The following is a 25,804-nucleotide window of genomic DNA, read 5'->3' as shown; positions in this document are numbered from 1 at the left end:
CTATTCTAATTTTCGGTAAGAAGTTTTTGGACTTCTGACTTTATTTATTAATGATGTTAACGGGCATAATCTTCATTATTCTTCAAGTAGAACCTTTGTTTTCGCTTAATTGACCAGCAGCTAGCGAGTATTTGCTTGGAATGTGTTACATTAGTCATTAGTGTGTGCTGTGAAACTCAAATTCAACGTGTAGCTGAATTATGTCAACCGTACTTTTCTTCTACGCATTAAAGATTAAAAGTTTCAATTATTGTTCAAGTCCTTTTATTCAAAAGATTTATATGTTGAAGTTGCAAGATAGATTTGATTCTCAGGTTTAACTAACAACCATCTATCGAACAACATATGATATACTGTAAGCATATTTTTATTGTATATGCGAGATGATCGCGTATTTGACTAACTTATTGTCCAAGCAGACCGTATTTGGGCATGGGCGAGAGGGGCAGGTGCCTAGGGCCCAAAACACAAATCTCTATTATATAAGGGAAGGGGAGAGCAATGGTGTCCTCTTTTGAAATGTCTATTTTACACCCCTTTCCTTTCAAATTACAAAAGGAATGTTAAAATCAAAATCGACACTCAAAGAAAACTACCTAAAATTAATTTACAACACCCACTCACAAATCACTCACAAATCACTTAAAAGAAGAAACTTTACAAGTCACTCATACAATTGAGAAAATTACATTATAAAATCACGCATATTACACAGATAATCAGGAAACTTTATTAAAATTTAAAATTAACATACAAACTAAAACTAATAACCTAGAACGTCAATACATACAAAAACATTTACAAAAATTTACTTACAAATCACTATTCTCAAGAACCATTCACAATTAATGGTGGGTCATGATAAAAAATAAAGGTGTATTTGTAGTGAAATTAGAATTTAGAAGTTAGACAAGGAAAAAAAAATTATTTACTTTTTTATTGTGTTTCCTAGATATAATGAAACTTTTACATATAACTGGACCTGTCTTTTTCTATATATAATAGCGATTAATTATCAAGGTAAAAAGATTTATGTAAAATATCATTCAAGAATTAAAGTACAACATATCTCTATTATATAAGGGAAGGGGAGGCTATGGTGTCCCCGAATGAATAGATTATATTACCCCCTTCACATTCTAAATTACAAATTTCACTTACAAATCATTGGAGGCTTCAAACAAAAATATAAAAAATATAATTATAACAATCACTCACAAGTCAACTAAAATCATTATATTGCATAATTTACGTTATGCAAATCACTAAAATGAAGAAACTTTACAAAAACTTAAAAATTCACTTACAAAATACAGCCTATGAAAAAATTGACTTGAAATCAAAGTGTCTACTTTCTTTAGAATTTATGAAGTATTATACTTAATTCAAAAATCAACTAAAAAATTATAATATTAAAAATCATAAATAAATTCAATAATATTTCTATTTTGTTCATAGAATTTAACTTTGATAAGTAAAAAAAAAAACAAAAAGAATGGTAAGTGACTGAAACTAAACCAATCAAATTTGCAACTAAAACAATTATACTTCGTATGTGTAATGTTCAAATTTTGACTCTTATGACGAAGAAAATCGAGTTTCTTTTTTGAAAAAAATTCAAGCACGCATCGCGTGCAAAAAATTCTAGTACCAAATAATTAAAGGTAAAAGAGAATAAAAGGAAAAATAAAAAAAAATGGAAAAGAAAAGATCACTGCAAAACTGCAAATGCTGCCCATAATTAAACTTATTGCGAATTAAGTTTCTTATTCAATTCTCCCACTTGTTTTTTTTAATTCAATGTCAAATGCTCAAAAATTTTTGGTAATTTCTCTCTTTTCTTTGCAATTTTTGTTTTTAATTTGATTTTTTTAGGTTTTGCAAATTCTGAATTTTATTACTTCATTTTTCGACCAAGAATTATTATAATTATTTGAGAATTTCAATGACGCACTGTATTTTTTCATAGTAACTCAGTATTATACATTTAATTTTTCTGAAAACTTGAATAAGTTTTGTGAAATCAGATTGTTGCTGATTAATTTTAATGAACGACTGAACTCGAAAATAGATTGGACCATAGAAGTAGGCAAATTAGGCCATGAAAATATGTTTTTATTTTTATGTCATGTTGTAGACCCTTAAAGGTTGTTAATGCATATAAATTTCAATCTTTCTTTAGTTTTTAGTCTTATACTCCTACTTGTATTTTCATTTAATATAAAATTTTGATATTTGTATATTGTAGAACTGCATAATGAATCGGAGTAATAAAATGATAAATTTAATTTTACCCATATTGTTTTTTGTTCTGAATAAGTTTAGATTAGTTCATAATATTTTATTAAAAATAGTGCAAAGCAAATTAATTAAAAAGAACATACCTTAATCCATAATTTTTTTAATAAAATTTTGATATTATCTAATATAAATTTTAATTATTTTTTATCACTTTATTTCGGTCCAGGTTAAATTTTTCTGCCTCTAGTCCTTCTATAATGGATGGTTGCAACTTTTTTTGGGTTTTGCAATATTGCAACTTTATTTGTAATTCTTTATTAATCATTTAATTGTGCATCTTTTCAATTTCCTTTTTTGGGTTTTCTGATTGACATATTAAATGATCAAGTACTTACCTCCTTATCTTAACGTCTTTTTCAAAAATTTCGGACAAAAAAATTGTTTATTTTTCGGTCTAGACCGAAAAATAAAACATTCAAAAACTTGGACTTAATCAGAGATCAAATATGTAGGCTCGCCCTTGGGCCTCCAAAATCTCAGAAACGGGGTTGTGTCCAAGTTTTTAGTTTGAAATTCGTTTGAAAAAAAAAACTCTCCAACAAGTCATAAAGGAAGACTCACAAATCTAAGTGGATATTTGGGATACCATAAGAACATTTTAAGAACTTATCCAATGTAGACTTCTCTGTCATGATTGGTCACGAGACATGAACCAAAGATTGAGTTCGGGATGAGGATACAAATATATCATGAATCAAATTCGCTCGTTGTTGGCCACTACTTAATATGATTCATGTCTAGTTTATGAAATAAACAAAGAAGCAATATGTTCATGCACCCTAAAAATTAATCTATGTTGGTTTATTAGACAAGCAAAAGACTTTATGATACGTTCATTAACAAAACAAAATTACTAGGAACTTAACAAGTTGTCCGCATTATCGAACTTTAATATTGGAACATTAATTTAGGATTTTTATTAGCAAAAAATTAGCATGTGCGATGAAAACATTAAACATAGGCATGCATATATATAGAAAAACATCTAAAAAAAAGAGATTAAAGGTTAAAATATAAGAAGACATTATCTATTCAGTGATCTACATCATCAAAACTTGTTAGTAACATCAAAGAATTAAATAGGTATTAAAATATTAAGTACCTTTCAGAATTATACCTTGTCGCCTCGTTCTTGAATAACGATTCGTGGAATGAGCAATCTTGAAGCTTAAATGGAGATTTGAGGTGTTTTTGAATATTTGAAGTGTTGAAGGTGCGTGTTTGAGGAGTTGAAAGGGATATTGGTCGTTGGAAACCATGCCAAAATCGGGTGAAAACAAGGCCTATCTATAGGAAAATCGACAAGCGGAAAACATGTAACGTTAAAAACCCGTGTGCGCTGCACGCACGACCGTCAGGCGCCATGCAAGAAGCTTGCGCTCCATGCAGCTCCCGTGCGCTTAGTGCACGCCTCTGATGTTTCTCAATTTCACTGATTATCTGAATGTTGCGCTGGCGCACTCTGGTACGGGACGCATCAGGCTACATGTCATACAACCGCAGATCTGCCAGAGTTTTATTTGTTATCTAAAACTAAAAGAATTCTTTTTATTTTTCATTGAATATTAAAAATTGCGTCTAAAAAGATAAAACATCTTATTTTCAGAACATCTTTAATTTACAAAATATTTATAAAAGTAAAAAAAGACAATCAATTATCATAAATAATTAACTAGGCTTGAAATTTTCTAAAAAAATTAATAGACTTTGTACTTTTGAAAATGTTTTGGTCTTAGTTGTTTGAATTGCTCTCCTTTAAACCAGACTAATTAAGACGACAATATGATTTATCATTGAGTACTAAATTGGGAGGACTCGATGATGTGTCTACACATATCACAACCATTAAACTATCAAAGGCATATGTGCAGGTGGTAAGGAGCTCACTTTGTGACTTTGAGGTCAAAAGTTCGAACCCCGCTACCTACTTGTGCTTGGGAGTAGGGAGCAGAAGAAGTCCTGCAGATCTCATTGTATAGAACGATTCTTGTTGCTTACTTTATTTCTTCCCCCGCTCCTTTCTCGTACTCAAAAGGCAGAAAAAGAGGACAAGAGGCAGTCAATAATTATTTCTTCGGTTCTCCCTTGTGGGGTCAAGGGGAGAAGTAAAGGGGGGTCGCAGGGGGATTTTATCCCCAGCCTTCGCCCATTCAATTTCTGAAAGGAAATTAAATTAGGGCATTATGCTTTTTAGGGAGGTCACAAGAGGAATTTTATCGCCTTTGCTCTGTCTACCTTCCCTTGCCTTCACTTATTCCCCCCCTTGCTCTCAAGCGTTGAGTTGTGTAGATGGTCTGCCTGACCTATGATATGTGTCGGTCCAATATGGTCCTTCTTTTGGGACCCCGAAAAATGACATATCACATAATATAATTGCATAAAAAATTAGAATTTCAGATGATGTCAAGATCAAGTTTAGCTCTAAACGAAAAACAAAAAAAAATATGAAGATAAATTAGGATGAATTGATAGGAACAGTTCCAATTATGGAATTTCCGCTATTTTCAGTCGCAATTAAGAACAAAGAAGCATAATTTAGTGAAGTAAGATCAATGCAAACCCTGCAATGCACAAACAATAATCAAGATCTTTACAATTAAAAGTATTTTTGAAATCCAACCCCTCCCCAACCAGATAATATGTCATCAAATTCATGAAATCCAACCCTAATTCAGAAATTCAAGAAAGGGGAAAAGGAAGAGTGTGAAGGAGGAAGGAGAAAAAAGAGGCAGTGGCCAGAAGAAGGAATGAGAAGATGTGAGCGAGGATGTCATGGCAAATATTAGACGAGAGAGAATGGAGGTTGTTGGGGACATGGGGTGGAAGGAGTTTTGTATTTGGTGGTGCTGTGTTTAAGGGAAGAAATTGAGAAGAGAGAGAAAACGAGAAGTGGAGAAAAAAAAGAATTTCTTTTACCTCTTGTAGCAGGTCATCACCAAATTTGTAAAAAAATGATGTATAGTTGGGACTACTCAAAAATCATCCTTAGTTGAGACTGAAAATTGTGAAACCCCATAATTACGACTGTTTTTGTCAATTTTTTCGAAATCTTATAGTTGATTGCACAATTCAAAAACATATAGTACAATATTTAAACTCTCCATTTTCATTTGTTCTATGTATTTATACAAATGCCAAAAAAAAATGGTGGTGCCCTCTTGGTAAACGGGAGAGGGAGTATACTTCGTCCAAAATTACTTGCAACCAAACTTTGACACTCGATTTTAGGATGATGACAGACAAATTATTGTTAAGTAACCAACAAAAATTTAGTTCCCTTGACGTAACATGATGAACAACATGATTAAACCAAATTACTGAAGATCGGTGTCACCGAATAGCAGAATATGCTAAATATTGGAATCAGATATCTTCTCCTCTTTAGGAGATGCATATTGCCTGGTAAGCTTTGATTTTGTCCATGGATCCAAGGGTGCTCTTTGTGGCAGTTGAGGAGTTGGAGGTTTTGACTGCCTAAGCTCATTTTCTCTGTCAATAAACCTGTTCAGAATAGCATACCAGAAACAATATCAGATACACACTCATACAGTGAGAGGAATGACATAAATACAGCATAGACCATATCAGGCAGCACATATATCATTAAATTACATGAGAAATATTGAAAAAGTTTGAGAAAAACAAGAATTTGTAAAACTCAGCAAAGAAAAAAGATGTTGTAGAACGATTTACCACTGATCAACTACCAGCTTACTGAACAGCAGTTTTAAGAATTTATTATTATATTTTTATAAAATAAAAGGTATAAATCTTACTCAATATACGCCATCGGGGCTGCATCACCAACTCGAATACGTGTCCTAAGCAATCTTGTGTAACCACCAGCTCGACCTCTGCAAGAAAATTCGAATATCACCCAACAATAGAATAATATACAGGTCTTCTTACGTTCTAACTAGCAGCCATTTACTCAGAAATTAAGGCAGGCCAGGTTTGAAATTCACTTGTATCGATATGCCAACTCGGTAAATAGCTTGTGAATAACATCATCACCCCTGACAAAAGCAGCAGCACGTCTAGCAGCACAAAGGGAACCCTGAAGCAGCAAATCAGAATAAGTTGTAAGTTATTCAAACATCCAGTAGATGAATCTGAATCAGTACTTCTGACATTATACCATAACTAACCACTAGCAGTTTACAACCCACCAATTAGATAACCGAAATCTTCAGGAGATATATTATTCCAACTCTCAATAGTCAATATGACACATAAAAGCAAAGGAAAAAAAATCCAGGCATCTCAAATAACAGCTTATAACTAGAGGATGACAATTCAATAAACATCAACAACTAAGCTGCATGTTGTTGCAAGCACCATCACTTAACACCATTCAACTTGTTTCTCAAGCAACAAGAGACACTAATCATCACGCTTCCTCCACGAAACATCATTGTCAGGACACGGACTGATGCATGACTGTGTAATATATTAAAGAATATAATCTTGCAAATACAATGGCAAATTAGGAGATAAAGCATAAAGGACCGTCAAAATCCAATTCCAGCAGTGAAAGCTAAACTATAACCAAATCCTGAGTCTTCCCCTAGTCCAATTTCTTCGCAGCTTGATCGCATTCAGTCTGCTTTAGCAGCGTACTCCTACCCTGGATGTCGTCCTGTCGTCCACATCATATGTGGTTCACTGGTTGGCAATGAATTCTTTTAGTCAAATAACCAGGTTTAAATTTCATTGTCACGTTTTACCCATGTGGCACAGAATTGGAAAAAAATAATGGCATACTTCCTCTGTTTCTTTTTACTTGCAACCGTTTGACTTTCACACTTGACAATGCATAACTTCAACCATTAATATCTTTAATTACTGATAAGTAAAAATTATAAAAAGTAGATATTTGGAAAATACACAATGAGACGAATCGAACAAGATCTCACATGAATATGTTTTTCCTTAACTATAAATCACCAAAGATAAACTAAGTGGAGTTTATGAATAGTGTAAAAGTCAAACCGTTGCAAGTAAAAAGAAACGTAGAAAGTAGAAAGGATACAAAAATTGGGGAAAAAATATATATTCCAAAAGAAAAAGTGGGAAATGATAAAGTGTGATGAATAAATTTATTTTTACATATAAAATAAAGACTATTTTAAAGAACTAACTACAACAAAATATTTACTCCCTTCGTTCTCTAAGGATCTTCCTATTTACAATAGCAAAGGAAACCAAGGTATAGAGGAAAGAGAGTAAAGTGAATCCTTTTTGTTTACTTAGTTAGTAGCGCAAATGTGGTAGTGAGATGTGGGTCAAACAAATGGAGTGAAAAAAGTGTGAAGAGGGAACAATTATTTACCAAATAAGGAACAAATCAAAAGCACGAAGATTTTTTGAGACCGGACATAAACAAGATGTAGGAACTAGGGAGTAAGACAGCCAAAAAAAAAGACAAGATTTCTTCAACCACAAAGTAACTTTTCCCACTTGTGTTGTTAACAAAGATAGAAAGACAAAACAAATTTGAAACATGAGAAATGAGAGCTCAATGTGCAGGGAAACTTGAAAACCCAGGAAATACACACGAGGTTAACAAAGAAGGCAGATAAAAGTGAAATTCTCTCAAGCTGGGATATAATTTTGCAAGAACCTCCATAACCTTCCAATCAGGCTATAACTCAGCAACTCAAGGACTAAAGCAGCTTACAAGAAATGCAGCACACTGATGATTATTTTACACTACTACGCACTGGCGGATTTAGAGGAGACTTTGGGGGTACTGCAGTACCCCTAAAGTGGAAACAAATGTGTAAATTTTAGCTGATAAAGGTTGAAGAAGAAGGAAATTGGAAACAAAAATAACAAAGCAAGTAAGACATGAAGAGAGATAAAAGTTATGAATCCTTGAAGAAATGAAACCAAATAATAGGAGTGTAGTATTCAAGAATAGTAATTATTTGTACTCATATATGTCAGGAAACACATCAACAAACAACAAAACTTATTGTAGAGGTATAGGATTTTAATGGGTATTATCCAATTTTTGGATGATGAAGGTATGTCATATGGAGGGTGATGAAAATTGAAAAGAGGAAAGAGAACAAATATGGCAGTGGAGAGATAATGTGTGATAAGCGAATGAATTACAAGTAAACCACTAGTGGTATCAATTTTGGTGAGCTGCTACTTTGATTAGAGGTCCATTAAAGCAATATCACTAATTGAAGTAGCGGTATATCTTAACTAACCGTTATTTTTGTTAGCGGTTTTGTTTAATACTAAAAAGAGAAAGAAATTCACTTTCAGTCCTATGTGGACGTTATCTAGGGAATTAATTTTGAAAATGGTATAAAGAGAGAAATAATTTTGTTATTAGAATTAGCTGGGGAAAAAATTCGCATATTTTTGGAAGAAAGTATAATTGTATTTGAAATATTTATTTATTTTCATATTTTGGCATTTACGACATTCATTTTTAAACAATGTTTTAGGTTGTAATATTTTGAACATAGAATATTTTTAAATACGATCTTGCTAAAGGGTGTCCGGGATGCTGATAAGAAATTTATTTTAATACAAAAAACATTTTGTGAGAATACTTTATAAATATAAGTTTGTTACACAACGACCCAAAACACTCGTTAGCATTTGCCAATATTGTAACCAAGTTTATTTAAAGTCCCCCGATTTAAAAATTCTGGAGCCGCCACTGTTACTACATATCGGTTAGAGCTATTAATTATTTTCAGAGTTAAACTCATTTCGTAGTTAGGAATGGGTTTTTTCAAGGAAAAAGAACCTGAAGCAGTGTTCTTCTAAGGAGAGAACTTAATGTTTCCAAAGCGTCGCTGATGGATAGCCATGAAGCAGCAAAGAGAAGTTCTAGATTATGATTGTCAGGGTAGTACAGTAGGTGACAGCGCGCACGCACGCAAACAACACGCACACGCACAAAAAAGAAACTTTAGAAATGATGGAAAACAAGCACAACGTTAGCCTAGACTTTGATATTCTGGTAACTCGCAATGAATTATAAATGACTTGAAAGGATACACTCCCACTAAAGATGTCGCATGACTACATGAGTCGGTTGTATCACATTTTATACAGCCTAAATGCCAACAGTCAACAGATGGTCCATATCAAGGAAGTAGCAGCTACATTACTCAAATTGACATCCTAACATGGATATAAACATCTAACATGTCACTTAAGACTAAAGCATGCAAACTTGTATACATACCCATATCCAACACTAGTAACCGGAGTCTAAAGTGACGTTCACCAACCCCAGTCAAAATCCTAAAACCTTTTTAACACACACAGAAGATATAACTAGTATATCGCTATCGATTACACAGCCTCTCCTGCAATCATTGTATATTAAGACCTGTAGAATTCCAAGGAATTACAGAGCTGAAGCATCCCACTAATCAAGATTCAAGCATCACATTTCAGAATATATAAGAAAAATTTACCACTAGAACCTTTTTTCCAATATACTCCAAAAAAATTCGCCACAAATGCAAATTATCTCTCTTCCAAAATCACTATCATATCTGAAAAATTGAAAATGCTCAACAGTATATGCATTGAAGTGTTGATATACTTACATCTTTTCCCAATTGAACCATATTATCAGCTAATCTTCGAATCTCTTTCGCCTACGAATGCAAATTCAGCTCAAATAAATTACCTTTTAAGCAACAAGAAACGAGCTTAAACATTCAATTATTTTGGGGAAGCTAAAACCCTAGATCATAAACCCTAAAAAAGGCTTCATCATATTTGAGGTATCAATGAAAAAAATAAGAAAAATGAGGAGAGAGAAAAAGCTAACCTTTGCAACAGTTGTCTCTATACGCTCATGTTTCACCAATTGAGACACCATTGTTCTACACTCCACATCAAATTCATAATTAACAAAAAAATAATTAAACAAAACAAAATTCAAAATATTTTGAGGAGAGAGAAAATAAGAACCTGAGCATGGACATACGGTGACCTGTAGGTCGATTGAGCTTCCTAAACTTCGTCATTGTAATTTTAGGAGAGAGAAAGAGCGAAGCAACTGTTGAGCGAAGTAATTGAGTAGAACGAAGAAGAATAGGAGGGAGAAACAAATGCAGGCGTTTTACAGGTTTATGGAATTGGGTGGGCTTTTTGCTGTTCAAGCATTTCGGGTTAAAGCCCAAATTATATGCTCATTTTTCTATTGGGCTGGTCCAAGCCTACCTTGGATGAAAATGTTTATTTATTTATTTTTATTTTTTTTTAAGATATTCCTATAAAATAAGTACTTCAAATAAATGTTTATTGATCATAGGATGACAATCTATTTAGCTCATAAAATCTCGAGAAATGACACCTAAATACTATGAATTTTGTCTACATCACTAGTTCACTACACACACAAATATATACGTTAATCATAAAAGTTGACGTAGTGTATTATACATTCAACATCTTAAGTAATTATAACAAATCTATAGTTAAAAAAAAGTAAGAAATCTCAACTAATATTTTACATAATAAACCTCCCCCGGACTCACACAAACCATTTATCATCTTCCATGAACTTTCAGATAATACATCTTGACAACAATCTAAAGTAAATTCTTCACATTTATAAATCATCATAACTGATTACAACAACCCTTAAAAGTAAACACCAAAAATTACCAAGTTGTTTGAATGATGCAAAATATTATAACTGAAAAAATGACATTAAGATTTCTTGTGTAATTTTGAATACTTGTGTCTAATTTAAACTAGTTTTTATTAACTAGCTATTTTTCTTTCCTTTTGAGGGGTTGGATACATTGAAATATTTTAAAAAGTTTATTGAACATAACTTGACAACTTATTTAACCAATAAAATCTTGAGGAATGACACCCAAAAATTAATTGGCTCTTCTTGTGGGGACAAATGATTGGGTCTTATACGTTGAAACACCTTAGACATTTCTACAAACACGCAAACCTTTTTCATACGGGTGCTAAAGATTGATCGCTTTATGATATCTACTTAGAGCATCCCCACTCATGCCCCAAAAAAAACATGTCATGCCTCTCTCTCTCATCAACTTTCTCTCTCATCTTACAAAAGTTCATTCTGATAAATGCACCCCCTCAGGCCTCATGAGTCATGACCCAAAAAAAAGAACATCATCCTTCTCTATCCTACTTTTTACTATACCCCACTCTATTTTCTCTCTCCTATATCAATACATTATTTGTACCTTTTGATATTTATAATATTATAAATAACATAATTTTGAGTATTTATGATCCTAATTAAATACATTTAGCAATTAATTTGGATTTTAAAAAAGTTTTAATTGGAATCTTTCACTAGCGCAATCATTAATTAATTTTACGTAATTACAACATGACAATTAAACAACAACTTCGACATAACTAAAATTGAATGATTAGTTTATCACAATGCTTAATATATAAAATTCAATAATTAATAAAAAATTATTTTAAATATTTAGTAATTAATAATAATTATTGTAAAATATTATTAAAAATTCAACTATATATAATAACGAAAATTGATAAATATAATTTTTGACTCACCTCAATTGTCTTCAATAATAATTTCTTCAAGAATATAAGCTTCCAAAGATAAATATTCAAGTGTCTATAATGTAAAGAGAGAAAATTAATTAATTATGAAATTGTGTCAAAATATAACAAAATGGATGTCTATTTATAGATCTCAAAAAAATATGACCGTTGGTGAATTATTATTATTTTTATTTATATTTTTAAAGTTATTCAGATTACAAAATCTGAATGTTAAAAATAATCGTTGGAAGTACAGTTCTACGTGTCAGCGCGTGGTTCGCTGGGCGCGCTGCCCAATACTGATGCGTCATTTTTTTTTTTCTAGTTTCCGCCTGCATGTCACATTTTGATTGGCTCTCCATTAATCTGAATTTCAAAAGCCACCTCATCACTTCTGGACGCCCAAATTTACTCAATTTTTTTGTGGGCCCTTCCTACTCCTTTCACATGACTTGATTCATGTTTTGGGTCATATGATACCCAAACATGAATTGAGTGACCCAATCTAAAGCATGCAAAAGTCATGAATAATGGAAGGCATGCTTTTTTTTACCTTCATGGATTACCCAATCTCATGACCAAATTGTCCATGAGTGGGGATGCTCTTAGCATTATGCAAGCAACTTAGCCTAAATTTGACATGGTATCAGATTTTCAATTCTGGAGCTCATTTTTCAAGATTTTCTGTAAAATTCTGGAGAATTAGCTCTTCAAGACTGTTCAAATTCCACGATAATCTTCTAGTTGTTTTTTCTGGATCTTCAACTTAGCTGGATTATTGTTTCTAGAATTGAAATCTTGATTTATTGTTGTTGTTGTTGATAAATTGATACATTCTAGAGTTGCAATTAAAGAATTCTTGATTAGAATTCCGATTGTGTTGAAATGGGAGATTAATTATTGAAAGCAATTGATTGTTGATCAATCTTAGTGAAGTTTGAGTTGCATAAGCATAATCTGGTCGATTGAATTGGAATTGCCTCTTCAAATTTTCAGTAAATTTTTTTGTTGATTAAACTTGTTCAAGAATGATTGAACAAAGAAATAATGATGTATCACCTCTGAGATACGAGTATTAGAACCTACACAGGATCTAAATACTTCGAATTACATATATCCAGCTGATAATAACAATTACAAGTTTATGAGGTTTTTGATGGAGAATGTTATATTTTGTGGGAAAGATCAATGGTTTTCGGATCATCCACTAAGAACAAGATGTCTTTTGTTGATGGAGCGTTGGAAAAGCCCCAAATAACTGAGAAGTATTACAAAGCATGGATTAGATGCAATAATCTGGTCATTGGATGGATTTTGGGAGTCTTGGGACCCATCACTAAGAAGAGTATGTTCTTCTATAAAACTGCAAGAGAAATGTGGAAGGATTTGGAATATAGGTATGGTCAAGTGTCTTCTACCCAGTTGTATGCACTTCAGGAGAAGTTAAGTGTTGTGCGTCAATAGAATGAAAGTGTTGCGGAATTTTTGGCCAAGATTAAGGTGATATGGGATGAGTTTGATGATACAAGCCCCATGCTAATATGTGATTGTGCTGGTGCACTTGTAATCTTACGGTTGATGATGTAACTCTTAGTTTTTTGTATGAGAGAAATTAGGAATCTTTCTTGCAAAAAGTGAAAATTGAACCCCTATCACAGGGGTGAAAAAAGAGCTTCACAACCACTAGACCAACCTTGATTCTCGTCATGTTGTTATACATATATATTTCCAAATATAACTTTATGCAACTTCTACTTGTTTGTAATGATAGATATTGGTCAAACGAGCTTCACAACCACTTGTTTGCAAAAGGTGAGTATTGTCTATCTTTATTGAAGTAAGGATGTGAGCACAAACCTTAACATACTCAAGTATTACATATTGCTACGCCATTTTTTCATAGTCTGATAAACTTTTAATCAAACATTAAATTCAAGCTCTAGCTCTGAATGTAGAATCGCCTGATGCAAAGAAGTTGGCCATAGGAAAACGTATACATTAACCAATCAAACCATTTTAATGACAATCTCTAGTTTAGAGATACAGATTACATCTTTTTTTCTGGTCAAAATTCCTATAAAAGGTTCCTATTAACCGTATTATTCTCCAGTTCAAGAAAGGATAAGCAATAAGACTCCCAGTACTCCACATACATGGAACGGGGTTAACTGTAGAATACATCATCGTAACAGTACAATGTATCAAGAAACTCTTCTAGCCATTGCAGCCAGATTCACACACAATGGTCAAGCAGCAACTTTCTTTGCCGTTACGGAATTTACAATGGTGGCGAACTCAGGACCCTGCATAGTAATACAATCCAATATTAAGAAGCTTCAACATGCATTAGAAACTATGGTGAAAGTGTCATTCACACACCACAACATAAGCCTTTTAATGTTCACGATTCCCATATTCTCAAATTTCTATATATCAGTAAATTATTTATTTAAAAAGATAAACACCTTTACAAGATCAAGATTATAATTTTTAAAAGGGGGGAAATCCTCATTTACACTATTTTTTGAGATAATTTTACGCTCGTGTGAGCATATCAATGGATAAAGAAATTTCAACAAGATTCCTTCACATATATTTAGTATCACTAAACAAGGCCAAGGGAAGTGACTTCCTGTTGTAGGGTTGTTGATATCTAGGTCAATTGTTTAAGACTTCAAGCATCATGGAGACTAAATGGAATAACAGAAGGTCGAAACTTTCCTAGCTCAATGTACCGAGTACCCATAGTTTTGAACTCTTTAAGAGCTCGGCTACAAAATCTTGAGATAGATACAGGGAGAGGCCGGTAATAGAACCAAACATGGCAGGCAGTGAGTAATAAACCTATATTAGCTACTTCTTTGGAAAGGGTGTTCATGATTGGCAAGAAGTTCAGACTCTGAGGAGTTACTGACAGGATACTACCAAGGCATTTACTATAGCAGTTATCTTCACAGGATGTTATGTCATATATTAAAGAGCATGCCTAGTTGGTTGGTTAATGAATCACGGCAACCGTACCCCTGTGGCTCACGAATGGTCAGGTTTGTGAAGGTCAAGATGTAAATTCCTTACCCCAAGGCCCATGCCAGTCCAAAACTAGAACTTATGTGTAATCTATACACTGTCATCTATCTTGTATATTTCTCTTCCTCCACTAATTTCCAGCTGATCCAACCAGAGAGCACCCAGATTTCCTTTAATATAGTAGGGGGTGCGTTTGGTTTAATGACAAATATTTTCCGTTGGAAGATGCGGAGTATTAGTATTCCTTTTTCCGATTGATGGAAAACTATTAAGTTGTTTCCATGAAAAATATATTCCATTGGAAAATGCAAATGAAAATTAGTTTTCCTTTGTTTGGTTTGATGGAAAAATATTAAGCTAAGAAGGGAAAAATGGAAATGCTGAGAATGAGAACGTGGAGGATAATGGTTTTCCTTCAAATATTGGAGGAAATTGTTGACAAAGGGATGGAAAATTCTTTTCCACCTTAGTTTTCCTTTTTAAATCCCTTGTCCAACTAAAAAAAGGAAAAAAGGGGAAAATAGTTTTCCTAAAATACATTTTCCTCCAAAACAAATGGAGCCTAAGGATATCTTTAGGGGGAAAAGGTGGGACATGAAAGGAGGGAGGGGAAGGGGAGTTGAAACAATGCTAGTACCTTCAAAGAAGCTCCCCCCACAAGAAAGCCGTCTATGTCTTCTTTTTTTGCAAGCTCTGCACAGTTGCCTCCATTAACCGACCCTGTAAGCATATAAATATAAGTCAGCACTCAGCACACTCGGCAATATTTTACATACTCTTTATTACCTAAAACTGACAACCAATTAAGGGCAGGTCAATCACAATCAATTAATCTGCTAAATGCTGAGGTGCAATAATTCCATGACATTAATTCCCTAATCTCCCCGAGAACTGCGATCCGAAAAAAGCGAATTATGGTCGGTGTTCACCTATTTCTTACCCATTTTGGGAGAACCACGAACTGAAAAAGCGAATTATATAGCGAATTATGTTACACTATGAGGATACTGCCAGTGGCTAAGGGCAATTTTATCTTGGGCAAATATGCAGGGTCCTATGCTAGCCTTGGCTTCAGACTTATTCCTTTATGCAATTCAGTGGGTTCCCAAACAGTCAAGCCAGTGGGTTTCAACCCTTACTGAGTTACTTCAGTCAAAAAAAAAGGGGATTAAGACGCGACAAAAAATAGGGCCACCAGAAAGTAAATCAAGTGCGAATTCTCAGAGATAGGAAATGATTTTGACTGATATAAGTGTGACATTTAAGAGTCCAAATGAGTTTTTTCTAAAGAGTAAAAGGATAGGTGAAAGTACATGGAGAGCCAACCAAGAGTCTGAAGTGAGTCTAAAGCTCAAACTCAGTCAGGAATAAGCAAACCTTTTACATGTAGCATATAACCTTGCATACATTGAATGCAAAACCGTAGAACATGCGTAGTATACAACCCTCTTTTCAGTAGGAAGATAAGCAAGTGCTGCAACATTAATTTCCTCAGACATAAATCAACCAAGAAATGACTTGCTTACTATGGTGCCAGGGAAACACAGAGAGAAGGAGCCTTTTAAAAAGAGAAGTGTAAACATGAACAAATACCCTTCTTCCTTCCTAATTCTTTGATCCCCTCTCCCCCCCGTCTCATACAACGATAGAGATGCAGAGGGCCGCCAGAAAGATTCCCCTCAGATGAAGGCCATCACTATCTTTTCAGACCACATGATTGAAAATAAACAGGCATTGCGGCACAAATCACAACACCCCATGTTTGATACCTTAGCTGCATCAAACACCAGGACAAACAATTTACATATAATTTAGGCAGGAAAACAAATGGCACTATGCATACCGCCATATATAATGCGTGTCTTAGAAGCAACTTCTTCAGAAACATTCTTTTTAAGCCAATCTCGAACAGCAACATGTACTTCCTGAGCCTGGTCGGGCGAAGCTACTTTACCGGTACCAATGGCCCATACAGGTTCGTACGCAATGACAACATTTTCCCAGCTAGGCAACGCATCTGCACATGTGGAGACCACCATGTACTTGAGAACTTTAACTTCCTTCCCAAACATCAAAGTTAGAATAATATAACAGATATTACACAAGAATCTTCAGTTGGACTGAATCACTGAACGATACTTTGCCTGCAAAAGCCTTCAGTTGTTGATAGCATACATCAAAAGTCTTTCCCGCTTCTCTCTCTTCTAACAGCTCTCCGATACAAGCTATCACTCCGAGACCTTGGTTAAGAGCATATGCAGCCTTTTTCCCTATAAACTGAATGCAATATATCGTTACTATAGACTATATGGTACAGCAACTTAATATCTAGTATAGAGTACAGCAACAGATCTTTTATAGAATAAGGTAAGAGTATTCGGATATCACCCTTTCATTAGTTTCATATACAGTAAGAAATTTACCTCGTCCTTTTCTCCAATAACGTGTCTTCTCTCAGAATGCCCAAGAATCACCCACTGGCAGCCAAGATCTTTCACTTGTTCAGCACTGAGAGAGGGAAAAAAGATAGTGAAGGTTGTTAATTATGATTCCACATCAAAAAGACCAGAGCAAAAGACAATCATGATAGAAGGGGAGAATTGAAACCCCATCCACCAGGTCAGTAGAACAGATGGATCAGAGACGATTTTACGCCCAAAGAACTTGGAAGCAGATGGCATGGTATAGTATTTATTGGATGATAGCAAGACAAACATGGTATAGGATTTATTGAAACCGCATCTCAAGAACACCTCTATCTTTTTTATCATGGCATTTATTCCCCTCTACGAACAGTGTAGTCCATTTACTGCTCGTAGTCTCATACTATACAATTATTACGACTTAGAACAGCTCCAATTCACAGTTTTGTTGGCTGGTTATAAAACATGACAGCAGGCAACAACTTTTAGACATTTAATTTATTAAGGGACATTGGGAAACAAAAATACTCAGCTTCACATGCATATGATTTTGTGTTCTCATGGTGTTAACATAAATGAAGGCAACTAGAAAAACTTAACAAAATTGGAAATATGAACAAGCAACATTTGCCAGAGTCAATTTATCACTTTGAAAAGGGATTGATGAAAGGACAACTCCTAATCGACCAAAATTCAACTTCAGATTATAGTGGACTAAATCAAATGTCTCGCTAAGTTGTCCTCTACTTATTTCAAAAAAAATGGGCAAAAATCAATGGTCTAATAATTACATCCTTTGTTTCTCTTTAATCTAAGCACTTTCCATTTTGATCCGTTTCATTTTATTCTAAGCAACACAATGGTCTAATCGTGAAAGGCTCTTCCCTCCATCTTTTCACTTTTCTTCTCTCACTTTTGGACTTCCTCTTTGGTTCTCCCCCAAAGTTAAGTGAGTAAATTTAAATACTCACAAATAGTAGAGGGAGGCAAAAGAGCCTTTCACGATTGTATCAAATATCCCTAAATTACCATGGTAGATGAAAAATGCCATAATACAATATCAACAATTTATGAGCAGAGATCTCGTAGTGACAACAATACCCTTAAACCTCAACCTGTCAACACTAGCTGCAATATTTTAACTATACCAAAGAAAGTCACAAAAAGACAAATTTTAGTAATTATTGAGCCACTAATAATCCAACACTCATGGATAAGGTAATGCAGCCACTTAGTTGAAATGAGAATATATAGAACAACTTGTCATATTTATTTCCAGTACAAGGAAACCACTAATTCCCTCTGTTACAAGACAAAAACTTTTAAACATCACTTATTGATAGAGGACAGTTCTACACATCAAATATGTTGCTGAAACTAAATATAGAGTGTGCTTGGATGTGATGCAGAAAAGTCAATCTAGTTATTCTAAGGATATAGTCATACAATTAATTCTACAGAAACTAGAAATAACTATAAATGCAAAATAGATAAAAAGGACATCAAGCAGGAAAAAGATAATAATAATATTAGTTGAAGTAAATGATAGTTCACCTGATTTCTCCAGTAAAAGCCCCACCTTTCCCAATCCAACAGTTTTGTGCTGATATTTCTACTCGGTTGGTCAGAGAACTCTTAACTTGATCAATGTACACAAACGGAGGTGCCACAACAATATCTGCGATATTTCCAGCGAGATCACTCAGAAAGAGATGAAATTTCTAAGACAACATGCGTATCTTCACCCTCCACAAATCATTCATCACTAAAAGGTGAAAGTCTCCTGAACATAGAATTTGTGCATCACATCTGATGAACACCCCTCAATACCACTCCCCACCTAATCCCTCCACCCCAACACCAGTTCTTTACAAGCTTGTTTTTTGGACAGGACAAACAAATATATGGTAGAAGGAATCATGAAAGTTACAGCAAATTGCAAAATGTAGAAATGTAACTCAACATTATTTTAGATACAAGCAGTTTGTAGGAGAAGGTTACAAAAATTTTACTAAATATAGCTTCTGATGCATCCATATCAAAATGTTACCCTATGAAATTAAAACTTTAACAGCATGATGATGAAGTATAAGATCATCTCACCAACATCAGCCTCCAAAGTCGCACTGTTCAAGTCTGAAACTAGTTTGGTGATAGATTCCTTGGTCCCGTTCTATTAAAAGAGAGAGAATCACTACGTCAGAGCTCTATAGAAAAAATCAGCGAGAAAAAGAGAGGGACTGAATATTAGACAGTTAGAGCTAGAGCCAAACTGAGATCTGAAGCCAATAAAGAATTTTAGCCTATATAATGTATATTAATTAATCATAAGAGCCCCGCACTACTCCAAACATAGATTACAATAGTTTCTTCACTCTGCCAAACCATTTAAGCAAGCAGCAGCAGTATAATCTTTAGAAGGTTTCGTCATTTGTGCAATAGTTGACTTACTCGGCAAAGCTAATACATACAAGCATGGGTTTCTGTAATTCCGTTTGACTATACAAAATTACAAATTCTAACAGAAATTTGAAAATTGAAACACCGAAACTCTAAAAGTAATAGCAAACAACAAGCCAGGCACAGTATGAAATTCAGAAGTAACACTGTCATGACTGTCCTTATCATCAGGAGACTACACAAAGATATTCCAGCTGACATTAAGTCAATACAGAAATAATCCACTTCTCAGCCTCATATCCCTACTGTTCATCTACAGCCAAATTCTTTCCGCAAGAACAATATAATAAAGTTGACACTGCAGACTAGAGAAGTTCAAAAGGAAATCTTCAGGTAAAGCCGTAAAGGGAAGGTGATATTTTTCCCAACAAGGGATACCTTAAATCAGAAGACCAAGTAACCAGACGTGTCACTGTCAACCAATTAATTTCTGAGGTTACAAAAGGCATACAATGAAAGGAGAGGAAAGTACTGTGTCAAGAGAGAATCACAGATGAACATTTAATAGCCAAAACAATACATTGCAAGGCAAGATGGACAAAGAATAATGATGATACTTACACACTTCCAATTACCGCCAACAAAGAACTGCAAAAGAAAGAAAACAAGGGATATTAGTATACAATCCAGCATTGTAACAAGTCAATTTACAAGAACTTAAGAGGATTGACTACTTTTCTAATTTATTTAGCGGCTTTTAAGCTAATGTGATCCTAGTACAAAACGATATGTTTCGATTAGGTGCTCCTTTCAGCCATTAACATATTAAGAATTCAACTAGTGAAATCGCAGCCAGATTGACACAATTATCATCTCGTTGAAACTTAATTCATATATTATCTACATTCTCATGTTCTCACCAATAATCATCCAATCAAAGCAGAAACCAGTATCATTCAAAATAATCTGACATTTGCGTGTCAGATTTCAAATCCTATTACAAATAAATGTAGTGAAATTGCAGCCAGATTGACAAGTGACAACAATTATCATCTCGTTGAAACTTCATTCATATTTTACCTACATTCTCATGTTCTCACCAATAATCATCTAATCAAAGCATAAACCAGTATCATGCAAAATAAACCGACATTCGCGTGTCAGCTTTCAAATCCGATTTCAACTAAATGTAGTGAAATTGCAGGCAGATTTACCAATTAGCATTTCGCTGAAAGTTAATTCAATATTTTACCTACATTCTCATGTTAAATACTCATCCAATCAAAGCATGAACCAGTATCATTCAAAATAATCTGACATTTGCGTGTCATATTTCAAATTCGATCACACCTAAATTAACAGAAACATCAATATCTAAAATAATCTCGATTACAGTATATTCATCATCATCATCATCAACAACAACAACAACACAGACACAAAACATCGTAATACCTTTCCAGAAGCAGCCATGGCAACAACACCACGTGAGCCACGACGAGTAGAAGAAAGGCGCAAATGAGATTCGACATTCTGGAAAAGCGACTGAGTAGAAACGGAAGTTTCAAGCTTAAAAAACGATCGTCTGAGACCAGAGAACTGAGTCGATACAACAGAGTTAGGGTTAGTCATTTGCGATGCGAGAGAAGTCGAAACAACCGCCATTTTCGACCTTCTTCAACTTTCTCTCTCCTCACTCTTATTCTGTGAATACTCCTACTTTGCTTTGCTTTGCTTTGCTTTTCTTTTTCTTCTACTGAAAAGAGTGAGTGTGGTGGTTGAGAGGATTTAGGGGTTTTATTTTTAGGAGAGAGAAAATGCAATGGACCGTCACCTACCAGAGGAACAATTTTGTGGGAATTATTTACACGCGCAAATTGTTGTTGGATGATTAGTGGAGTGTGGTGTAGACGCGTTAATAAAGAGATGGGTTGATTTGAAGGCTTATTATATTACAACCAAAAACTTATCTGTGACTTGCGGTTGGTGTGGTCGTCGTCGTCATACGTCGTCGTTGTGGTCACTTGTGAAAGGGATTATGCTTTAGATTTCAGTTGTTCCGCGTGATGATAAAGGATTTGTATATAGGGCGTGTTCGACAACAATAGCTGTGGTGGTAGTTTTTAGCTGTGAGAGTAGCTGGTAGTTGTTAGTGGTTGGTGTGTAGTTGTTAGATGTCCAAGTAGCGGTGTAAAATATTGATGTTCGATAAAATAAACTGTCAAAGTAGTTGTTTAAGAATAACTAGTTAAAAACTCAAATAAAACTTTAACATATAATTTATACACCACTAAAAGCTACCTAAAAGCTACAAACTGTAGTTTTTGACAAACACTACTAAAACACTACTTGTACCACTAAAAGCTACTTACACCACTACCTTGCCAAACACTCTTATTTTTTCTAATTAGTGTTTTGACCAAGTCAAGACACTAAAAGCTACTTGAAAAGCTTGTGCCGAAAACGCCCATATTCTACTAGTCTTATATGGATGTTATGCGTGCGAAATTATATTAACAGTTAAATTAATTGTGTGTAATTAGATCTCATGTTAACAGTTAAATTAATCATATTTCCTTTTCACATAAGAGCTAACATTTATGATACCAACTTGCAATGAGAAATACGACCCTCATTATCATATCAAGTAATTTATCTTTGTAAAAATAATTAATTTAACTAAAAGCATTTATCCAGATTTTTTATTAGTTTATCAAACTACCTCAAAAGCTAGTAAAAAAAACTTGAATGAATAAATATCAAAACTTATTAATATTTGTTGAATAATTACTCCTAACTAAGACTTTTATTTTTGGCTATCTACAATTAACTTTTTCACTCTTCAAATATGAAATTGCACCCCTTTATCTAAGATTTTTATTTTTGGCTATTTACAATTAACTTTTTCACTCTTCAAATATGAAATTGCACCCCTTTATTAAAGACTTTTGAAGAAGTAAACTAATATGGATTGATTATGGACATTCCATATCGGGAGATTGTATTTTTAATTACCAAATGTAATTACACGGCACAATAAATTTAATTATTCATATGGTTTCGAACGCATAGCATGTATATGAGCTAGTAAATATAAAATATAATATATTCCTAATTAAAACTAAAACCATATAGTCCATATATATGCATTGACATTATAGCATTAACTCAACCCCAAACCATTTTTCTTTGTGTCACTTACATACTACTTCCTCCGTTTTTTATCTATTGTAACAATGACTACTTATGGTAGTTTCATATCTATTACAACAATGCTATTTTTGGTTAAAAAGTTACTTTAGTTGATAATATTACCCTTGTTTTACCTTACTAAAATTATCATTAATTATCCACCAACTAATTAGTTGATAATATTACCCTTGCTTTACCTTGTTATTTTTTATTTCCTTAATATCCGTGTCCAACCCCATTGAGCATCCACAATAGAGAGGATTTTATCTCCTTTTAGCTCTCTCTCTCTCCTCAAAAAGGAGCTCCTCTCCATTGTAGACCAAAGCAAGAGGATGGAAGGAAATCCTCTTTCTGTAGAGGAAATGGAGTCTCGTCCCGCGTAACGAAGAGGATGATGACTGAGATGCAAAACGCTGCTCCTTCCCATTGTTTTGTTGCGTTTTAACAAGAAATGTTGAATTTCTTTTTTTTTTCTACAGTGGGCCCCCTTGATAGTTGTTTAAGTTTTGGTTGGATATTGTATTTCTCAAACGGTCACTAATTTTAGCAACAACTATAAAAATAATTTAGATTCAAAATTTTATATAATAAAATATACTATTGGACATGTTTTATTTTTCTCTATAAATAGAGTCCAATTTTACCATAGTTTGACACACTCAATTTTTACCACATTTATCTCTTTCTTTACTTACTCTATAATAATCAATTCATTCCCTCTTTAGAAGTTTGATAATTATGGATGACAATAATCCAAATTACAGAAATAATCCAAACGCCCAAAATGATCCAAACATCCACCACAATCCAGATAATATTCAGTTTGATCCAAGTATTTTTAACAATCCTCAATTCCAGATGGCATTTCAGTTTTTTAGTAGTCAATCAAGGCAAAATGATGTTCAAATAACACCACAAAATCCTCATTACTCTTCTTCAAACCAAAATGAACGTGATACTTCCCAAAATATTTCAATGTTTCCCATGTCTCAACATTTTGGTGGTGAACCAATTGAGCATTCTCGAGGAGGGGATGGTAGTAGTAGTAGGACCCCAAATGAAGAAATAAGTAGAGCGCAACATCTATAAGATATTGATGAAGTTGTTGTTCAATTATTTCCCAAAGGAAGTACCAAAAAGAAGACTCTGAAGGTGACTTTCAGTATAAAAGAAGATGAAGCTCTTGTGTCTGCTTACATCAACGCAGGTGGAGACGTGGGGAAAGGGACTAATCAATCAATGAGAGTTTTATGGAAAACTATTTTGGAACTTTATGAGGTTGCACGCCATACTAATCCAACTGAGTTGAATGAAAGAACTATAAAATCATTGCAAAATCATTGGGATCACATTAATTACACTGTTTCAAGATGGGTCGATGTTTATAGCAAGTGTCTAAGAGACAAAAAAAAATGGACAAACAGATGAAGGTGTGGAGGACAACACTCATGAGAGTTATTCGAAATTGTATCATGGTAATATATTTAATTTAATGCATGCATGGAAAATCATGAAGACCAGGACAAAATAGCAACCCACTGGTGGCATTCAATGTTCCTCAGAGAGTGGGGGAAGCTCTAAGAGGTCGGAACCATATACACAGACTGAAGAAATTGGAAATGGTAGACTGGATGGCCAGAAAAAAGCAAAGAGGAAAGCAAAAGAAGCTGCTACTGCCAGTACCATAAACCTTGACTCTTTTTAAGCATCTCTAGAAGACATTAATGATAGAAGGAACAATATAGGAGAACAGATGCTAGAACTCACGAAGGAACGAAGTGAAGAGATGAAAAGGCAAAAATAGCAAGAGGCAAAGATGCGTATGTTAAGTATGTTGATGGCAAAACCCGTTCTCGATGAAGATGTCAAGGAATTGTACTTGAAACTTAAGAATATGTATTATTAGTGTTAAGGTGTCTAGATGTGTTGTAATATGTTAGATATCTTAATGTTTGTTGTTGTTGTCAATCTTTTAAATTAGTGTAAGTGTGCTAAGTACATTTCCTATTTTAGTATGTTAAGTATCTTATTGTTTGTGGGTTATTACTTTTCAAGTTATTGGAAGTGTGTTGTTTCATTAATTATTTTGGTTTGGAGTTCAAATTCTTTTTTTCGTTGTACAGCTAAATCATATAATTTACTATTGGAGTATTCGAAAAAAATTTCTTTTAAATTTGTCAAATCATGTCATATAGCTAAATGATGGTGTATGTCCCCTAAAACTTTTTGCATTGTTTAGTCGTATCAAATAATTTAGTGATGGTGTAATATTAACTTTTACTTTCCAGTCAATTATCTGAAAAGTATTCCTGAATCATTTCAAGAGCTGTCCAATATTAACTTTTACTTTCCAGCCAATTATCTGAAAAGTGTTCCTGAATCATCTCAAATGAAATTTATATTTTTTTTATTAATTGTGTTAATTTATTTTACGGATTACAAACTTATACAAGCGTACTAGTTAAAGATGGCATTAATTAATTTTAATTATACACAGATTAATAATACGAAACATACCATCAAAACTATAATTATCAAGATAAATTAGAGAATACATTGTGGGGTATGTGTAAAGTAAGAAAAGAAGAGGATCCTCTTTGTTGTAAAAAATAATGGAGATGTTAAAAGGAAGAGGATGAGTTAGTGGAAAATGAGGTGGAGGAAAGAGAAAATGAGGTGTCAAGAGGAGAAAAGGAGAGAGAAAATATAAGAGGAAGAACACCTCTCTCCATTGTTCATGCTCTTACAATAGATAAAAAACGGAAGAAGTATCTCTATTCGATATGGGAAGATATGGGGGATACCAAAATAATAAAAGCCCCGTTTTACCTCTAACAAAGTAAGCATATTTACATCAAATAGGATACAAAAAAGAGGAAAAAAAATAAAGATTTTCAAGTTAGTAACAGTGT

General features: G+C 33.8%; 2 protein-coding genes across 2 annotated transcripts; both read right to left on the bottom strand.

Moving 5' to 3' along the window:
* Positions 1–5,381: 5,381 nt before the first annotated feature.
* LOC104903985 (uncharacterized) lies at positions 5,382–10,417 on the bottom strand. Its single transcript, XM_010692144.3, has 6 exons — positions 10,258–10,417; positions 10,115–10,169; positions 9,888–9,938; positions 6,267–6,358; positions 6,078–6,155; positions 5,382–5,802 (listed from the first exon to the last, which is right to left on the bottom strand). Exons 1-6 carry the CDS (start codon positions 10,311–10,313, stop codon positions 5,652–5,654), a joined length of 483 nt encoding a protein of 160 aa, XP_010690446.1. The 5' UTR covers positions 10,314–10,417; the 3' UTR covers positions 5,382–5,651.
* Positions 10,418–13,825: 3,408 nt separating this feature from the next.
* Positions 13,826–21,580, bottom strand: LOC104903984 (triosephosphate isomerase, chloroplastic). The gene is made up of 9 exons (XM_010692143.4): positions 21,156–21,580; positions 20,322–20,348; positions 19,404–19,473; positions 18,855–18,978; positions 17,301–17,385; positions 17,022–17,154; positions 16,721–16,894; positions 15,515–15,597; positions 13,826–14,153 (listed from the first exon to the last, which is right to left on the bottom strand). Exons 1-9 carry the CDS (start codon positions 21,363–21,365, stop codon positions 14,097–14,099), a joined length of 963 nt encoding a protein of 320 aa, XP_010690445.1. The 5' UTR covers positions 21,366–21,580; the 3' UTR covers positions 13,826–14,096.
* Between the last annotated feature and the right edge of the window lie 4,224 nt (positions 21,581–25,804).

This window comes from Beta vulgaris, chromosome 9 (genome assembly GCF_026745355.1).
Source record: "Beta vulgaris subsp. vulgaris cultivar EL10 chromosome 9, EL10.2, whole genome shotgun sequence".
Taxonomy (NCBI): domain Eukaryota; kingdom Viridiplantae; phylum Streptophyta; class Magnoliopsida; order Caryophyllales; family Amaranthaceae; genus Beta; species Beta vulgaris.
Note: the sequence above shows the minus strand (reverse complement) of the source record. Positions and strands in the feature narration are given on the sequence as shown.